This window comes from Paroedura picta, chromosome 3, assembly GCF_049243985.1.
Source record: "Paroedura picta isolate Pp20150507F chromosome 3, Ppicta_v3.0, whole genome shotgun sequence".
Classification (NCBI taxonomy): Eukaryota; Metazoa; Chordata; class Lepidosauria; order Squamata; family Gekkonidae; genus Paroedura; species Paroedura picta.
In genome coordinates this window covers 161,849,720-161,869,379 of record NC_135371.1, presented here as the reverse complement: position 1 = coordinate 161,869,379, position 19,660 = coordinate 161,849,720, and the positions used below count along the sequence as shown (strand labels likewise).

Here is a 19,660-nt window from a genome sequence, read left to right as displayed (position 1 = left end):
AGAAAACCTGGATCGATGCCCTAATGTAACTTTATTCCATCTCCAAATCAAAATCTGTTTCCTGCATTGGAGGAGGTCAGTGGTGTGCTGGCCCTCTGATTGGTCCTTGGGCTGAGATGGCCTGACATGCCATTGGGAAGCATGGGGGGGGGGGCTATGACCACAGCCGGCAGGGAATGCCCTCTCCTCCCGATCCCCAGCTTGACATGATCCCTGCCTTCCTCCCTCCCTGCTGGGACCCCAGGAAGTGCCCTCTTGCAGCCCTCCTGGCCTCCAGGGAAAGGGGCAGGAAGCTGGGCATGTGCTGTGGACCCACCGCCCTTGTGGCCCTCCTGACCTCTTGGAAAGGGAGCAGGAGAGTGGGCGCCTGTTCTGCCCCAGCCCCGGTACTCCCACGGCCCTCCTTGCTTCTGGGGAAGGGAGTGGGATACCAAGTGTCTCCAATCCCACACCGCCCCCCTCCCATGGCCTCCCGGACATTAGCCCCCCCCTGACAATTTTAAAAATGGGCGTCCCTATTAGTACTAAGAGCAGTGGCCAAGGAGTGTCTGAAATGTATACTCATTTTGTTTAATTCGGAGTATACTCTTTAGGCCTTGGGGTGGACTCCAGAAAAGTGCTTCTGCAAAGTGTTCAGTATGAAGTAGGGAAAAGCTAGCACCAGTTGGCTAGCATCTGTGCAATCACCAACCCAGTTCCCCTTCCTCAGTCCTTGAACAACAGTTTCCACAAACATTTCTTGCAAGGATTTTTAATAAGGTGAACAGATCTGCATACAATTTGCAACATCAGCATTCAAATGCCAAACCCCAAACAGTACAAATTGATCCATCCACACGTAAGAGAGGGAATTTTTTTCTACTTGTGGGACTTCCCAAGTAGGCATCAAAACACGACTTCATAAAAATTACTCAAAGAGGGACAACAACAAAATCAAACCCCCTCAAGAAGTGGGGCTTAGTGAAGACAGACGAAGACAGACGAGTAGGAGGCGAAATATCAAGGTGCTCAAACCCAAGGCAAATTAGTGCAGGGGTAGTCAAACTACGGCCCTCCAGATGTCCATGGACTACAATTCCCAGGAGCCCCCTGCCAGCGAATGCTGGCAGGGGCTCCTGGGAATTGTAGTCCATGGACATCTGGAGGGCCGCAGTTTGACTACCCCTGGTTTAGAGAATCCTGGAAGGAGAGATTTCGTTTACTGCATTGGCGTGCTGGCCCTCTGATCGGCCCTTGAGCTAAGATGGCTGGATATGCCATTGTCCCTTCCTGTCCTCTCACAACAACCCTGTGAGGTAGGACAGGCTGAGAGTTTGGGAACGGGCCCAAGGTCACTTTGCAAGAAGGGGGGGGATACAGACCCAAGTCACCGAAGTCCTAATCCACCACCCTACCACACTGGCTTTCTGGAAAGGGCCCCACTTCGATGCCATGCTCCGCCTGATGCAGGGGTGAACTAGGCCCAGCCATTATCCCACTGGGCTCCTCCCCCCAGTGGCCATAACAGCTGATCCATCCCTATTGGTCTGCAAGGCCCTGCGGCATGGGGATTGGCCACTCAGCCCTACAGGGCTTGCCTATAACTGCAGGGTTATGGCATCTAGCGAAGGAAAGGGAAGCTAGTGGTCGGCAGGGCCTAGAAGAGGACCCATTCGCTGATATTCTTTTCTTTCTAACAATGCAACCAAACGCCACTGACCAAGATGGTATCCATGTGTCATTCACCTCACTGCGCTGTAAGGAGTCATGCGCAACTGGGTTTCTCTCTGCACGGACAAGATAATCTTGTTGCAATACATGACTGCAGTGTGGCGATTGCACCACAGCCATCCCATGTGTGATTGCCACTATAGATGCTCTGGGAGAGATATCAAGGCACTGGCTCAACAATATCCCAAAGCAGGAAGCTAGCCTGGGAGACAGTTTGAAAACCAAGTCTTCCTATCCAGGGCTGATTCTGCACTAACTTTGTTTATTCTGTTGTGGATCCTGCTGAATCCCGATTGATTTGAACTCTGATCTTCCTCCGCACCCTCCTACCCAATTGAAACAGACATTGTTCTGCACTTGATTGGGGAAGCTCAGAACAGGAAGAGGAGCCAAGCACAGCAGGAGCCTCTTTCTTTCTTGAAGGGGGGGAAGATTGGAGACAGCAGAGGAAGGGGGAATAAATCCAAGAGGCAAACCTCCTCTTCTCCCGATTGAAACAGAAAAGTGTTCTGCACATGGTTAGGGAAGTTCATAAGGGGAGGGGGGAGTCAAGCACAGCCGGGGCCTCTTTCTTTTCTTGAAGGGGGGGGGAGGAGAGGATTGGAGGCAGCAGAGGAAGGAGAAAGAAAACCAAGAGGCAAATCTCTGCCGACAGAGGTGATGGCTTCTGGGAGCTTCTGCTGAGAGAAATTAGGGATTCCTCTTTAAGGCAAGCTTCTCACCTGGGCAGCCTTGTCCAATCAGGGCTTCTCTACCACGAAGTCAGCAACAATTCAAAGTAGGCAGAGCTCCGCATGCTTTTTCAATCTGATTCTTCAAATATTAAGGGTTAAAACCACTCTAGGATATTGCATGATAAAGGTAGGGTCACTCCGGATCAATCATGTTTGTTGCAGAGGGAAAATTTAAATCGGAGAAAATCAAAATGGAAATCGTATTCAGTGGAGATGGCTGGGACTGAATCGACCTGGGATTGGAATAAAAGCTCCGTGCAGACTCCACCCAGGTTTAAGGATTTGCAGGGTCTGTTGCACCAAAGCCAGTTTAAGGATTCTTGGGGGCTTGGCAGAGCACAACTGTGGCAGGAGCAGCCAGAATGGGGGCAGATCCCCCCCCCCAGTGGAACGGGGTGTCACTCAAAGCGTCCTTAAAGAGGGAAAAGGGGACGGGTTGAGGAAGAGAGAGGATACAGTCCTTATCCATGGATGAGAAGGCACCATGTGAGGCCCTTGGAAGTGCTGGGCATGTGCTACATGAATAAACTGGCCCTGTTTATACCCTATGACAAGATCAATGAGGAAGCCGCTCCTGCACCGTAATACCACTTACCTGGTCCCTGAAACAGTGCATTTCTCTAAATGCTGGCAATATTTCTAGAGCATCCCACCAAGAAGCTCCATAGCCCCTTTGCAAACGCTGCTGTTTACAGGGAACGGTCTCATGCCCCTACTTGCAACACGCTGGTACTGGGGATAACCAAAGTAGCACTGTGTCTAGGACCCACGTTGGCAAGTAGCTCAGAGGGATGAAAAGGAGTTTGGCGTCCCAGCCGGCTGAGTAGCGGGTGCGAGGGTGGACGGCAGTCAGCGCATGCTCCATGCAGTCGGTCACCAGAGAGAGCTTGGGATTGCAGTGTGCTTGCATCTGGCTGGCTATTTCACAAGCTATTGGGGAGGGGGGGGGAAGAGAGAGATAAAGATTCAGCCACCAGACAATTTTGTTTCCTTGGAGCAAAACAGGGATTAATTCCAACACAACTTCATGTCCACCTAGCCAGACACTTTCCTAGACACAACTGGCCTCAGCTTTGGTTTTGCTTTGCTGCCAAGTCCTAGCTGACATGGAGCTGCTATAGAGGCAAGAGTCCTTCAGAAGCGGTTTACCATTGCATTGGACTTCCTTGGTGGTCTCCCATCAAAATACAAACCAAGAATGACCCTGCTTAGCTTCTGAGATCTGACAAGATAGGGCTAGCCCAGGCAATCCAAATGAGGGCCACTGTGTCCACAGAATCTCAGATTTCCACTAGAAGTTGAAATTGAGGACTCAAGTGCAGGGGTAGTCAAACTGCGGCCCTCCAGATGTCCATGGACTACAATTCCCAGAAGCCCCTGCCAGCATTCGCTGGCAGGGGCTTCTGGGAATTGTAGTCCATGGACATCTGGAGGACCGCAGTTTGACTACCCCTGCTCTAGTGCTTACAGAGAGTCTACAAGCAATGTCTATCAGAATTTCATAAACTGTGGTTTGTGTGTGCTTAAAATCTCTAGTGGATGAGGCTTCCATCTTCCCACAGGGACTCTGTCCCCCTCTGCATAGCTGCAGCAAAACTAGAAACAGACTGCATTATTTTGTTTCTCTTGGGGCAGGACTTCCTTTTCCGCTTAAGACTGCAGTCCTACACATGTGCATTTGGGGGTTTGGACACAAGCATCCAAGCAAGCAGGCCTTAGAGATCAGTTGCAACTCGGTAAGGCCAAGTCAAACAAGGAGAAATCTCGTTTACAACGACTAGGTGCAGAACACATAGCAAACTCATTTGTTGATACTTTACAGCAGAACACATAGCAACCCCATTCTTAGACACTTTACTACGTGGCATCCAAAAGAAAACTCTCGAGTGTGCTTAAAGAAGCACCAACATTCAGAAAGATGGGCGGACGGCAGGTTACAATGGGTGAGCGATAGTGTTGTGTCCTGAATAGTGCAGGGGGTTGGACTAGATCGGGGGGCCGTCAACCCTTGGTCCGCGGCCCAGTAACGGGCCGTGAAGGCCTCGGTAACAGGCCGACAGCGGCCACGCCTGCCTCTCCCCCCCCCCGCAGCGAGAAGCTCACCAGGCTGTGAGAGTAGCGGCCGCGCAGCCCGGCTAGCTTCTTGCTGCGAGAGGGGGGGGAAGAGGCAGTCTCGGCCGCCGGCACGCTGGCGGACACAAACGCGCATGCGTGGAGCTGCCACGCGTGCGCGTTAGTGCCCCCAGGTGGTGAAAACGCACATACGTGGCTGCTCTGCGCATGCACGTTTTCACCACCAGGGATCACTAACGCACATGTGCAGCACCCGGGGCACCGGCTCTTCCCCTCCCCCGGAGCCGGTCTTCAACCATAAGAAGAAGAAGAAGAAGAAGAGTTGGTTCTTATATGCTGCTTTTCCCTACCCGAAGGAGGCTCAAAGCGGCTTACAGTCGCCTTCCCATTCCTCTCCCCACAACAGACACCCTGTGGGGTGGGTGAGGCTGAGAGAGCCCTGATATTACTAAAAGAAGAGTCGGTTCTTATATGTTGCCTTTCCCTACCCGAAGGAGGCTCAAAGCGGCTTACAATCGCCTTCCCATTCCTCTCCCCACAACAGACACCCTGTGGGGTGGGTGAGGCTGAGAGAGCCCTGATATCACTGCCCGGTCAGAACAGCTTTATCAGTGCCGTGGCGAGCCCAAGGTCACCCAGCTGGCTGCATGTGGGGGAGCGCAGAATCGAACCCGGCATGCCAGATTACAAGTCCGCACTCCTAACCACTACACCAAACTGGGGACCAATGGTTGGGGACCAATGGACTAGATGAGGTTCCTTCCAGCTCTATGATTCTATGGTACTCACATGCCTCGAGAAAAGATTCCCCGTACGCTCTCTTGGTTTCATCCGGGAGCCGTTCCCAAAGGCTCCTGGCATTGTCGGTCACGATCTTTACATCCGTGACGGCAGTTTTGAAGAAGCCTGGCTCTATCAAGGAGACCTTCAATCCAAAGCATGCATTCTCTCGTCTGAAAACCAGGACAACCAAGAAGCACTGGGTCACCGTGGTCCTTGGAACATCAGAACTAGGGTTGTGCGTTTCGGCTCGGTTCGGCTGCCTCGGTGATCACTGAAGCCCGAAGTGGCTTGTAGGGGGCAGAGCGGAGGGACGGCGGCAGTGCGCCAGCCGGAGCCCCTCCTCTCCATGCAGCGGCACTGGCCACCTCGGGCTTCGGTGATTGCCGAAGCAGCCGAACCAAGCCAAAGCGCACTGCGCAAGTCCGACACTCCCAGCCCTAGCTCATCTTAACAGGGTTCTTGTGAGTACAAATGAAATAGAGCAAAATGAACTGATTTCATAATGATGCTTAAACTGGAATAAATTTTGTTCCTCTCTAAGCTGCCACTGGACGCCCATTCCTTTGGCTGCAAGAGACTTAGCCACTCGCCTCTATGAAGTTAGGTTTTTTGCGTTACTTCGAGCAGAGCAGAACTGAGACTGGGCTGATTCTGCACTTACTTTGTTTTCTTCCATTGTGGATCCTGCTGAATTCAGATCGATTTGAACTCGAGTCTTCCTCTACACCCTCTCCTCCAATTGAAACAGAAAGTGTTCTACACTTGATTGGGGAAGCTCAGAGCAGGGAGGGGAGCCAAGTGCAGCAGGAGCCTCTTTCTTTTCTTGAAGGGGGGGGGGCCAGGATTGGAGACAGCAGAGACTGCAGAAATAAATCCAAGAGGCAAATCTCTGCTGAGAGGAGTTAGGGCTTCTGGTGCGCAGTCACTTTAAGACAAACCTTGCAACCAGGAAGTCTTTGAACTTACACCCTGGCCAATCAGGGAAGACTACTTTGCTATGAGGCACGGAGAAGGAAGTTAATCCGCAAAAAGCAGAAATCTGCACACTTACTGATGGCGATTGTTCAAATGCTGCCACCAGGCATTTGTGTGAGGCCAACAGACTCTAAACATCTGCTGGCCTCCCCCACCCAGACGCCCTTCCATGACTGAACAATCTGACCTGCCCAGTGATTGTCATTGTTATTGTTCTGTTAAAATACTGTTCTGGTTGTCATGTTATGATGATGTTATGCCATGTTATATTATGATTGTTACTTATTGAATTGTTATAATATTCTATGTAACCATTCTACATCTGTAAACCGCTCCGCAGCAGTAGAAATAGAGCAGTAAGGGGTAAGTGGGCGGAGAAAGGGGTGGGGCGAGTCCGGGATAAAAACTTGATAAAAACCCTCCAAGTGTCAGTCCAAGGCCAAGGGACCAATAGGGAGCTGTGCGCTCCTTGGCCCATCCCAGCCGTCCCAGACTCAGGGGGGAGGGGGGCAGCAGGTTGGCGGGGCAGGCCCACCGTGGGGGAGGCTTCAGCGTGGGGCTGCTCCAAGTCCCACGCAGAAGCCAGAGACTCGGGGGGAAGGGGGGGCGGGAGGGGAAGGCTGGGCTCGGTGGGGAGGGGGGCCCTCAGGCCCACAACCGGGAGGGGTATCGGACTTCCCACACCCAGCCGCTGGCCCACTAGTGCCCGCTGTATTGGGCCTACAGCGGACCTTACATCCTAGTATATCAATAAAGCAATAACATTAAATACAATTCCGTATAAAACCATAAACCAATTAAACCAGCTGGCTTCTGTTGGTGCTTCTGATGTCCTGCCCACTAGCTGCTTCTCACATTCAGGGGGTGTGTTTGTGTGTGTGTGTGGGGGGCTGATAGATGTTATGTCCTCATTGGCCCCAACCAAATGCCCGGCCGAAGGACTCCGCCTTGTAGACCCTGCGGAAGTGAACCAGTTCTGACAGGGCCTCAGCTATTCTATCAGGTAGGGGCCAGGACAGAGAAGGCCCCGGCCCCGGTTGAGGCCAGATGTACCTCTCTAGGGCAGGGATCACCACCCTATTGGCAATGGCAGGCTTGAAGCTATTGGGAGACCTCTTCAGTCACCCAGAGTTCCTCTCTTTTCTACTGCCATGACAACAGAATGAAACCCTTTTTCTTAAGCCCCCCCCTTTCCTCCACTGATCTGGGCTTGTAATAGGCTCGTAGCAATTACCTGAGACTGTCAGAGAAAGATTCCACGGCATATTTCGAAGGGCAATAGCCACCTCCAACGAAGGCGACCCGCCCCATGATGCTGGACATGTTGACCACCCTCCCTCTGGCTTTCCTTAACATAGGTATCATGTGTATCGTCACGTCCACCAGACCAAAAAAGTTGACGTCCATAATCGTCTTGAAGTCTTCCTTGGTCATCCAGTCATTCAGACCGCTTGGGACAGAGATGCCTGCATTGTTCACCAATCCCCAGAGCCCTGAGAGGAGAGATCGAGGACACAAAAGATACACATTGTGAGCACTGCCTTCTTTGGGGCACAGCAGGCAATGCCGAAACAGGTTCGTCCTTCTGTTCGCAATATCAACCTGGTTTACTACTCGACTTCTCTTAAATACACTGTTGTCAACGTGAGAGATAGGCCTGAGGTCTCGAGATCAAGAATTGAAAATTGGGGGGGGGGGGGACAGAAAAAATAGGCAAAGGGAGATAGGAATGAAAAGTTTGGAAAAGGGGAGAAACTGAATGAGGGACTTCTTGTATCTTGCTGCAATACCCCAATGACTGCTTTGCAAGACCTGGCTGAGCTGGGCACAAGGAAAGGAAGAGAGGAAGGCTAGACCAGCCTTTTCCAACCTTTTAACCATGAAGGAGCCCCTGAAATAATTTTTCCAGTTTCGAGGAGCCCCGGAAGTGACGTCAGCTGGCCGTACCTCCCTGCCATGCTCCCGGAAGTGACATCACCACCCATGTTGATAGACAGGCTTGATGAAGACTGAGAGACAGAAGGTTGTTTAAGCTTGAAATAAGTGCAGGCAGCGCCCCCCTCCCAGGTGCATGACAAGAAGACTCACGCTTGGGGGTGGAGAAATGAATCATAGAATCATAGAGTTGGAAGGGGCCGTACAGGCCATCTAATCCAACACAGGATCAGCCCAAAGCATCCTAAAGCATCTAAGAAAAGTGTGTATCCAATCTTTGCTTGAAGACTGCCAGTGAGGGGGAGCTCGCCACCTCCTTAGGCAGCCTATTCCACTGTTGAACTACTCTGACTGTGAATTTTTTTTCTTGATATCTAGCCTATATCGTTGTACTTGAAGTTTAAACCCATTACTGCGTGTCCTCTCCTCTGCAGCCAACAGAAACAGCATCCTGCCCTCCTCCAAGTGACAACCTTTCAAATACTTAAAGAGGGCTATCATGTCCCCTCTCAACCTCCTTTTCTCCAGGCTGAACATTCCCAAGTCCCTCAACCTATCTTCATAGGGCTTGGTCCCTTGGCCCCAGATCATCTTCGTCGCTCTCCTCTGTACCCTTTCAATTTTATCTATGTCCTTCTTGAAGTGAGGCCTCCAGAACTCCACACAGTACTCCAGGTGTGGTCTGACCAGTGCCGTATACAATGGGACTATGACATCTTGTGATTTTGATGTGATGCCCCTGTTGATACAGCCCAAAATGGCATTCGCCTTTTTTACCGCTGCATCATGCTGCCTGCTCATGTTTAGTTTACAATGCACTAGTACCCCAAGGTTCACACACAGTGTTACCTAGAAGCGTATCCCCCATCCAGTAGGCTTGCTTTAAATGGAAACGACCAGTTCCCTAGCTTGCAGCTGAATCTATTAAGGCAGGAGGTGAAAGGCCAAGGACTCCCCCCGGAGCTCCCACGGACCCCCAGGGGTCCATGAACTCCTGGTTCGGAATTCCTGGTCTAGACTCTCGGAGAAAATGACCGCAGGCTGGCAATTCACATAGCAGCAACCAGCCTGCTGGCTCAGTTGTTGAGAAGCGCTCCTAGCGGCAGCCACGACTGCATTTTTTCAACAATAATAGGAAAGGCTGGATGCAGCTTGATGCTGGTTTCAAGGGCCTTTTGCAAGTTGCACCCAAGGCAGACCGTACCCCTGCCCTGCAATCAGCACGCCAGTGGGTCTGTCTGCTGGAAAGGAAAAGACAGCCTATGAGAGAGAACTATCATTATCCAGCACTGGATAAAGACTGGCTAATTGAGATCCAGCATGGTGTAGTGCAGAGGTGGCAAAACTGAGGTTCTACAGATCTTCATGGACTCCAATTCCAATGAGCCCCTGCCAACATGCTGAAGTGTTTCTGCTGAAGTCACAAGGAGGGATCCTAAGCATTATGCACGAGATGCGCTCATCATGCAAGACACAACTCCTCCCTCCTACAGCCTCAAAATGCATTTCTGGGGCGGGGGGTCACAAAGAGTGTGGGGCACCACCATGGGCTCCAGAGTTTAGAAGGGGGAGGGGACTGAGCAAGGGGGAGGGGACTGAGAAATGCACCTGTGACAAGAAAGGAGAGGTCGTGCTGCGAATCCATCCTTAACAAGCAAAGACAGACAACTTGGTCTGATCTGATTGGCGATGCTTTGGCACATCACCGGAAGTGTCCACATCTCGACACAACTTCCACATTGCTTCACCTGCTTCCTTCTGCACCATGGTACAAGGCACCCAAGATGATGCGCTAGTATGAAATCCCTCATCTGGCCAAGTGCTGTAAAGGTAAAAAGGCAACAGCCTCCCCATAAGCTGCCAGGGAGAACGGGGTGGAATGAAAAATGCGTTTGCTCCATCAAGAAAGAGCTACTCAGAAAACCCAAGGACTTTGAGGACCTCCACATTCTTCCAGTCTAACCTTTGTCGCCAACCTGGCTTTTGACCCATTCCGTGGCTCTGGCCACGCTTTCAGTGCTGCGGACGTCCAAGAGGGTGGTCTGCAGTCGTTCCGATGCACTGGCTTTTAGCTTCTCCGCTCCCTCCGGTGTGAAACAAGCTGCCAACACACGAAGTCCCTGCGCATCCAGCTGTCTGGCCAGGAGGTTCCCGAACCCAGAGCAGCAGCCCGTTATGAAGACGTATTTCTCCGTCAAGTTGCTGACCCTCTGCTTCTCACGATACCATCGGAACAGGAGATAGAGGACCACCAGGACGGCTGCAAGGTACATGGCCAGGCTTGCTACCGCTGAAAGAGAAGAGTAAGAAGTAGGGGAGACCAGATTTAGAGAGCACACTGCAGCAGTCCAGACACTGAGATGTCAGAAGTCAAACTTTGCTTCTGTCTTAGGCAAGCTGTGACCCCCCCCCCTCCCTTTCCCGGTCATCCATGGCCCTCAGACAAAAAACACACCCATCTCCGATGTGCAGAGATTGCTTTGCATGGGCTGCAGCACTGTTCAAAAAAAGGCTCAGAGGCCATGGGTAATTGTACAGCAGGGGGTAATATTTTGCCTCGTTTAAAACTGAGCCAGAGCGGGGGCCCCAACACGGGCCCCCTGGGGACTGCAGCATCTGCTGATACCTTTCCTTGTACTCGCAGAATACTGCGTGGGGCTTTTTGCCCAGCAGGGCTTACCATCTGCTGTGCAGATTAAAACTTGTCCCGTTCAACAAGCTTCTTCTAATGTCGATTGACAAGTTGCAATTAGAGTTGCTTATATATAGACTTGCTCTTTGACATTTTGTGGTTGGCGTTGCCTCCTGCCACAGCCATTCTGTGATTGTGTCCACTGCCCTGTGACAGAACTCCAAAGGTGCTTGCAGGCTCCTAAAGGGCGGGGACCTCTGAGTTAGAGAGACACAAAGAGGGAGCCTTGCTTTTCTGCAGTAGGACAAAAGACAACAAGATGCAGCTGTTTCCACTGGTCCCCTTGGCCCAACCAGCCTCAGGTTCTTCTCAGACTATATCGGTGGCCCAGCGCCCTACTGAGGAAGAGGCACAGAGAACATGGCCTCCTCTAATAGCCTCTCTGGACCAACACTCACCTGGCCCTCCGTAGACCAATCAGAGCAAAGGAAAGATAAGGCTGTTTCAGCCCCTCTGTATCTCTATTGCTTTCATTAGGTGCCTGGGATTTTTCCTTCCCTGCCAAATGGGGCTTCAGCAAGGAAAACTCCAGGCTAACAAATCTCTGCATGCTGATGGTTTGTCCGACCTCAGGTTTCTCAAACTAGGTTGCATCCCATGCTGACCACTTGCTTCGTGCTTCCATTCTCAGGTTGCCAACCTCCAGATGGGACCTTGGGATCTCCCAGGATTACAGCTTCTCTCCCAACTACTGAGATCTGTTTCCTTGGAGAAAATGGCTGCTTGGGAGGGCGGACTCTGTGGCATTACACCCCACAGAGATTTCTCCCCTCCCTAGACCCTATCCTTTCAAGCTTCCATCCCCTGAATCTTCAAATAAATCTCTAACTTGGATTTGGCAACACTAGGCAAACAGCAGCAGGATTTATCTGTGCTTCTGCTAACCTTCCAGGTTTCCCCAGCTCAGTGGCTGGTTTCTCAGAACCTGGCTTAGCATTTCCCGAAAGATAAAGTGAGTTTGGGAGAAAACGTGAAAGGAAAGGTGCAAGTTTCTGTGTCGTCTGTCTCAGCTATACTGCTAAGCTCTATGACAGCCTTTCACAACTTTTTTACCATTGAGAAACCCGTAAAACCTTCTTCAGGCTTTAAGAAAGCCCAGAAGTGGTGCAACCATGCAGAATATGGTTAGGGAGCACAGCTGTGTACATGCCCACCGGGAACCCTCCCCTTCCCATCCCCTCCAGACCCATCACTGGCCATCCTGGGAGGGGACAGGCAGGTTGACATGACCACATATGATCATCCCAAAATATATTAAAAATTAATGAACTCCCACCTGTTTGGAAAAACCCTTCCAGGGCTGTCAAGAAGCCCCAAGTTCTACAAAACCTTGTTTGAGAAAGCCTGCTCTATGGTGATACAACAGTCACTGAGAACTTGGCATGAAGCCTGCTGGTGACAAGGAAGGAGAAATAGAGGTCAAGAAGGGAAACCAGAACTTTTGGTTTTGCAGCAATAATCAATGCAGAATGGAGACTCGTCCCTGTGTAGACGAGTCTCCATTTTTTTTCCTTTAAAAAGTGACGTTTTAAATATTTCTCAAAATAATCTGATCTAAATAGGAGACGCGAATTTAATGCAAAAAATGCTTACAGTCTCTCAAAACTGAATCCGGGACTTTCTGCCAAGCACTCAGAGCTGGAACTTGTTTTTCCAGGTACATGAAATAGCCCTATGTGAGAAATTTAGCATTGTGACATAAAGAGAGCCCTTGAGTTCCATGACCATCCTGCAGAAGTCTTGCGAAATGTTACAAAAAGCAGCTGCCTCAGCCCTTTCACCTTCCCCAAGTTAATAATTCACACCGATTTTCCCCTTTGAACTTCCCAATCTATTGACTGCATTTTGGTCCTGTCCTTACATATGGCATTCCCTCCATTTTATCCCTCATAATAAATTAGCAGAAAAGGTAAGTAGTAAACGTGGACAGATAAATTCTCCTCAGGAAACATTTTCGCTCAGGAAAACTGTGCAAAGGAAGGAGGCCAGTCCCAAATGGGACCCCCACAAAACTATGTTTCCCACATGTGTTATGTGGCTGTGGGGAAACCAGATGAATTAATAAAACATATTGTGTACTTTGGCCCTCAGATGGTGACAGGCTGAAGGTGACTACACAGCAGAGCAGAGGAATTTGTAGGATTATCAGCTCTGGGCTGGGAAATATGGAGATATCTGGGGGTTGGAGCCTGAGGAAGATGGGAGGGGAGGGACTTAATTGGGGGTTTAATGCCACATAGTACACTTTCCAAAGCAGGTGAACCGATCACTGTCGCCTGGAGATCAATTGTCATCCCAGGAGATCTCCAGCCACCACCTGGAGGTTGGCAACCCTAGGGGGTTTGGACCAAGCATTCCCTCATCTCAGCCCAGCAAACCACTAAGCCACACTTGATCTCTAGTAATGATTAAATGATTTAACACACTGTTTATTAGCATCTTTAAATAGTAGTAGTAGTAGTAGTAGTAGTAGTAGTAGTAGTAGTAGTAGTAGTAATAAAAAGAAGCCAATGCCATTTTAGGAGAAGGCATTCACACATGCCAGGAATTTCTCAACCTTCCCCCATTGCTGAGAAAAGAGAAACCAACTGCATCAAGTTTACAATCTCTTTCCCTTCTTCTTTCCTGAACAGGTACCTATGAGGTAGGTGGGGCCAAGTGAGCTCTGAGAGAACTGTGGCTGAACCAAGGTCACCCAGCAGAGGAGGAAGAGTGGGGAATCGAACTCGGTTCCCCAGATTAGAGTCTACCACTCTGTCTTAACCACTGCACCATGCTGGCTCTCTGTAAGTACACAAGCCGCATTCTCGTATGCACCAGCACTCTGTGCTCTTGGAGCTAGTGTGCAAAACAAGAGAGGGCACTGATAGTGAAAGATAATACCTTTTCCCTACTTCAGTGGTCCCCAACCTGCGGGCCGCGGCCCATTGGCGGGCCGCAAAGGCCAGGGCGCCAGGCCGCGGTTCCCTCTCCCCGCCCCCCCCCCGCAAGCTTGCGGCCTGGGAAGCTTCTTACTGCGGGAGGGCGGGGAGAGGGAATCAGGCCGCACATGCGCAGATGCGCGCTGCGCGGGCGAAATCGTGCATGTGCGCTGCGCAGGCGGGGCAGTTGCCCTGCCGGTCCCCAGCCGAAAAACGGTTGAGAACCACTGCCCTACTACACTGCTGTTTCTTCTTCTCTGCTTTTCCTCCCCTGCACCACCTACTTTCTCTGAAGTTAGTTGACGGGACTTAGATCACTGTTTTTATTATTATTTGGGGATTTATTCACTGCTCCTCTTGGCAAGTTGGCTCGGGGCGGTTTCCAACAGATCCATAAAACACACATAGCAAAAGTGCAATTTGCTGGAATTGCATCCCTAAGCCATTCCAGAACACCTAGAAATCTGAATTAGCTCCATATAGAATAGAGAGACAAGTACTGGCAGGGCAGACTACAATCTGTCGGGACAGACTACAGATTTCTTTGCAAATGTCTTCGGAAAAAAAGTTAGAACAGGATGAACAGCAGTCGATGGTGCCTCTTGGGGCAGGAACAGTATGGGTCTGAGGGAAAATGCCCTGAGGGTGACAGCAGCAGACAAACAGGTTGGAGGACTCCACAGAAAGAGATCAGTGGCCTCAGGTTGGGGACCCCTGCCCTCAGGGGTAGTCAACCTGTGGTCCTCCAGGTCTTTGTGGACTACAATTCCCATGAGCCCCTGCCAGCAAACGCTGGCAGGGGCTCATGGGAAATGTAGTCCATGGACATCTGGAGGACCACAGGTTGACTACCCCTGCCCTTGATCATCACAGTTGCCTTTGGCTCCAGGGGTAGTCAAACTGCGGCCCTCCAGATGTTCATGGACTACAATTCCCATGAGCCCTGCTTGCAGGGGCTCATGGGAATTGCAGTCCATGGACATCTGGAGGGCCGCAGTTTGACTACCCCTGGGGCCCCTGCGTGTCCTTTTTCCAGCTCCGCAGGATCCCTTTTGCGACAGGGCGGCCGCACCTTGCCCCGGCGCACCTACCTCACCGCTGGGCGCACCGATAAGCGAGGAAATGATCGCGATCCCCGACGCCTGCCCCTTCCAACCTAGTTCGGGCCCCCGGGCAAAAAAGACACGTCGGTCCGGCTCGCAGGCGCCCAAGCACGCAACGGTTAAAGGAGGCTTCCGCCTTTTCCGTCCCCCTTAGGGCAGAAATCCAAGCCGGCCAGCAAAACAAAGTAGCAGCAGCAGCAGCAGCAGCAGCAGCGACGCTGTTTTGCACGGAACTTCGCGCCTCGGACGCCAGGAGTCGAGCCGGGGGCGTCTCCAGCAAGTGTCCCGCTTGCCACTTTCTCCCGCCGGGCCCTAAAGTCATTACAGACCTCCAGAAGAGAGGTCGTTCCCTGCCTCCCTCCGTGCGTCCCTCGCCAGAGCCGCCCACCACGCCACTTTGGGACCCCGCCTCCCCCCTCCCCCCGGGAACCGCGGCCCGCCCCCGATCCTGAGCGCCGAGCTGGAGTCACAACTCCCCGGCCAAAGCTCCCCGCGGCGCAACAGGCGGCTGGCCGGCTCCTTACTCCGCAGCTTTCCGGAGCGATTCGGCCTGCTGGCGGCCACGGGCGAGGAGGACGCCCGGCTTGGTCTGCGGCGCTCCGCAGAGCGGCTGCCTTGCGCTTTTCAGGCCAGGGGAGCGCATCTGACTCCGGCGGCCAAGGGGCTCACCCTTGCGCGGACGGGATTGGCCTTCCGAAGGATCGTGGGAAGTTTTGGAGCGTCACCGACGCTGTTCTCCTCGCCAAAAGATCGCGCCTCTGCACGAGGTCGGGTGACCGCCCGCAGGGAGTCTGCCTCGCCTTCTTTTTAAACAGCTGGGGGCGGGAGACTCCCGAGGAGAAGGAAAGTGCGACCCGAATCGGATTGCCAGGACGGAGTGGGGAAATGCCGAGAGATCTCGGGGGTGGAGCCTGGGGAGGGATGGACAAAGCGAATGACAAGAATGCCCGGTGGAAACCCTGGGAGGTGCCGGAACTCAGACCCGTTGGAAAGAATGAGAGGCACGAATGCCAATTGACTTGCATGGGCTCTATTATTAGAATCAGAGAATCATAGAGTTGGAAGGGGCCACACAGGCCATCTAGTCCAGTGGTCCCCAACCTTTTTATCACCGGGGACCACTCAACGCTTGACAATTTTACTGAGGCCCGGGGGGGGGGTAGTTTACTCCTCTACTCTCAACCACTGCCCCAACGCTCTCTGATCGCTATGGTAATGTTTAAACATCCCTTCAAAATAAGATACAGACACGCCACAACGATGAACATAAGGAACATTTTATTTTCATGGAAATTTTAACTCATGACAATGACAAATCAATGGGAACCCTGAGCTTGTTTCTCTGCAACGAGATAGTCCCATCTGGGAGTGATGGGAGACAATGACACCCGAAGTGGGTTGTAAAGGGCCGGGGGGGGGGGGGGAGAGAAGGCGTCCTTCGCGGCCCACCTCCAATTAGTCGACGGACCACATGTGGTCCACGGCCCATAGGTTGGGGATCGCCAATCTAGTCCAACCCCCTGCTCAACGCAGGATCAGCCCAAAGCATCCTAAAGCATCCAAGAAAACTGTGTGTCCAACCTTTGCTTGAAGACTGCCAGTGAATTTAAAAAGTGGCAAAGAAAAGGTAGAATGGGTTTTCCATGAGGGTCAGAGGGTCTGGGCCTGAAACGAGGCGCCCTCTGAGAGTGCCACGGGCGTTCTCCAATGGCAGGCCCCAGAGCAGAATGACAGGACCTGTGCGCATCAGAAGGAATCTGCTCACGGAACAACAGCCCTCATAGTGGAGTCCCAGCTCCAGGGAGCGGTCCATGCTCTCCGGCCCATGGGAACTGTAGTCCATGGACTTCTGGAGAGCCACAGTTTGTCCATCCCTGCTCTACATCTTTCATCGTAAACCATACAGTGGAATTAAATACTTCATATTTTAATTAGCGTTCCTGGAAGGCCTGTCGCTGTTGCCAAATGAATGCCAGTTGGACAATTATCCTTCCTTCCAGATCCTCTTTCTCCTTGCAAATTCATGAGGTTGATGTGAGCCACCTCCTCTGTTTCAAGTATGAACCTTGCTCTTGTCCCCCTTCCAGTTCCAGTGTCCAGATCTCCTTGTTCCCATCAAGGTTGCAATGGTTCTTTTTACGAGGATTTGGAAACTATAGGCATAGTTGTGGAAAGGTAGTGTTGTGATTTATTACTTACTAGGAAAAGAGCCCATTGTAATTCCAATACAATGGGCGCTAGAATGGGAAGGGAAGGGTAGCAAGGAGAAAGGGCAGCAAGCAGAAAAGCAGCGAACCTTACCGGAGGCGTCATTGAGGGCTGGCGGGCGGCGGCGGCGGCGGCGGCGGCGGCGGGGCATCCTGGGCTGGGTGGAGGCGGCGGCGGCTAGCTGGAGGCGGCGGCGGCCATTTGCGGAGGTCGGCGATGTTTGGCGGGGGCCATTTTCGGCGTCAGCGGCTGGCTGACGGCAGCGGCGGGGGATCTTTTCGGCCATTTTCGGCCATTGTCGTCGGCGGCGGCTGGCTTGCTGGCTGCGGCGGCGGCTGGCTGGCGGGGGCAGCGGCTGGCTTGCGGCGGCGGCCATTTTCGGCGGCATCAGGGGCTGGCTGGCGGCGGCGGCGAGGGCTGGCTTGCGGGGGCAGCGGCTGGCTGGCGGCGGCGGCCATTTTCTGTGGCAGCGGCGGCTGGCTGGCGGCGGCGAGGGCTGGCTGTCGGCGGCAGCGAGTGGCTGTCGGCGGCGAGGGCTGGCTGGCGGCGGCAGCGGTTGGCTGGCGGCTTGTTTGCGTCGTTGGCGGCTGGCTGGCAGAACGGACGGGAGTCCCCGGCAGCCGCACGCTGCCCGGCCGCTGGGGGCTCCCTGGGCGGCGGCCTGACGCGGCGAGAGGCGATTCGCGCCTCTCGCCGCGTCAGGCCGCCGCCCAGGGAGCCCCCAGCGGCCGGGCAGCGTGCGGCTGCCGGGGACTCAGTAGCCGGCGGCCTGATGCGGCGGGAGGCGCTTCGCGCCTCCGGCCGCATCAGGCCGCCGGGCAGGGAGCACCCGCCAGCCGCGCTACGCCCGGCTGGCGGGTGCTCCCTTGCCAGCGGCCTGACCCCTCGGGAGGCGCTTCGCGCCTCCCGAGGCGTCAGGCCGCCAGCCAAGGAGCAACTGCGAGCCGCGCTGCGCACGGCTCGCAGTTGCTCCGGGAAGGAATTGGAGGGACCAATCGGCAGGCGCTTTGCGCCTGCCGATTGGTCCCTCCAATAGTCTGTCTGGGGGAAGGGGCCAATCGGCACCCTTCCTCATCCCGGACACAGCCCGCCTTCCAAGGGCTTACTCTTTTATTTAGTCCGTGGCGCCCGTGGCGCCACGGGCGGTGTACAGATAATTAGCAGGCTGTTGTAATATGGATGTTACAATATCACAGTTTGCACACACCTTGCAAGACATCTCTAATCTCTTTATCAGCTCTAAGGAGCCCCAGTGTGTGATAGCAGAGATGGGCCCAAGATGTATAGCATCTGGTGCCAGATCTATACTGAGCTCCCCTACCCAGCTAATTGGTACCTTTTTATGATTAACGAGAAACATAAACCAAGTTGGATAGATAACATCTATCTCTCACTTCTCATTTCAGGTATTTGTCATCCATGGATAAGGATCCATGGACATCTTCAAGTTCTTTTAGTTCCCTTGGATGCAGTTCATCTGGCCCAGAAGACTTGGTTTCATTTAAAGAAACTAGGGCAAAGTCTGCACTTACTTTGTTTATTCCATTGTCAATCCTGTTGAATTCAGATCGCTTTGAACTCGGGTCTTCCTCTCTCCCCCCCCCTTCCCCATTGAAACAGGAAAGTCTTCTGCACATGGTTAGGGAGGCTCGGAAGGTGGTGGGGGGGAGCCAAGCCTCTTTCTTTCTTTTCTTGAAGGGGGCGGGGAGAGGAGCCAGGCAGGGAGCCTCCTTCTTTTCTTGGAGGGGAGGGGGAGAGGATCGAAAAAGGCAGAGGAGGGAGGAAAAATCCAGGACCTACAGAAAGGCTTCTCCTTTAAGGCAAGTGTGTCACACGACCAGGTGTAGCCTATCAGAGGTTCTCTATCATGGAGCTTTCTTTCCCAATCCGGATATTGAGGATTAACAGCACTCTGAGATATTGCACAATAAAGGTGGGGTCACTCCGGATCAATCCTTCTTGCTGCAGAAGGAAAATTTAAATTGCCCCAAATCCAAACGGGAATCGCATTCTGTGTAGAGGGCAGGGACTGAATCGATCTGGGGTTGGAATAAAAGCTCCGTGCAGTTTACACCTAGGTGCTAGTAGACTGCCCCCACAGTGATCCTAGGCCACCATTCTCATCCCCCCCCGTTGTTATATATTTTTGCCACGTTGATCACTATTTCCCTCACAAGAGAAGACTGAGGAGAAATAGGAGTTAAGCAGCTCAGCCCTCTCCTCCTCATCTGTTGTCTCCCTTTCTTTTCCTCACAGTGGTCCTACAGAGTCCCAACTTTTTTTCTTACTTGAAATATAACTGAAGAATTTTGATGATGACAATGGTGGTGGTGGTGGTGATGATTTTGATTTATTCCCCGCCACTTGCGAATCAGCTCGTGGCAAAAGACAAAAAAGATTCCAACATGGTGAAACTCCCCCTCCCCTCCCCTACTACAGGAAGAAGTGAGGAAGGAGGTTGATGACATATTACTCATACCCAGAAGCCTTTTTTTGCTATGTTTAGTACTTCTTGCTAGCCTAAGC

At 52.5% G+C, this 19,660-nt stretch overlaps 1 protein-coding gene across 4 annotated transcripts; it reads right to left on the bottom strand.

The window, feature by feature from the left end:
• Positions 1 to 735: 735 nt before the first annotated feature.
• On the bottom strand, positions 736 to 15,816 carry LOC143833370 (retinol dehydrogenase 16-like). 4 transcript variants are annotated; one of them, XM_077329100.1, is made up of 5 exons: positions 15,596 to 15,816; positions 10,174 to 10,500; positions 7,510 to 7,768; positions 5,307 to 5,470; positions 736 to 3,374 (listed from the first exon to the last, which is right to left on the bottom strand). In XM_077329100.1, the coding sequence occupies exons 2-5, from the start codon at positions 10,481 to 10,483 to the stop codon at positions 3,157 to 3,159; spliced, it is 951 nt and encodes a 316-aa protein (XP_077185215.1). In that variant the 5' UTR covers positions 10,484 to 10,500; positions 15,596 to 15,816; the 3' UTR covers positions 736 to 3,156. The 4 variants fall into 4 exon arrangements, with proteins under 4 accessions (XP_077185215.1, XP_077185217.1, XP_077185216.1 ...); XM_077329102.1 differs by having other exon boundaries at positions 15,451 to 15,811; XM_077329101.1 differs by lacking the exon at positions 15,596 to 15,816 and adding an exon at positions 14,915 to 15,232.
• Positions 15,817 to 19,660: the final 3,844 nt, after the last annotated feature.

Coding starts and splice junctions, on each gene's coding strand:
- LOC143833370 (XM_077329099.1), bottom strand. CDS start 12,565: ATGTACCTGGAAAAACAAGTTCCAGCTCTGAGTGCTTGGCAGAAAGTC. Junction 5,471..7,509: donor TCTTTCTCTGACAGTCTCAG/GTAATTGCTACG, acceptor CCTGGTTTTCAG/ACGAGAGAATGCATGCTTTG. Junction 3,375..5,306: donor GGAATCTTTTCTCGAGGCAT/GTGAGTACCATA, acceptor CCTCCCCAATAG/CTTGTGAAATAGCCAGCCAG.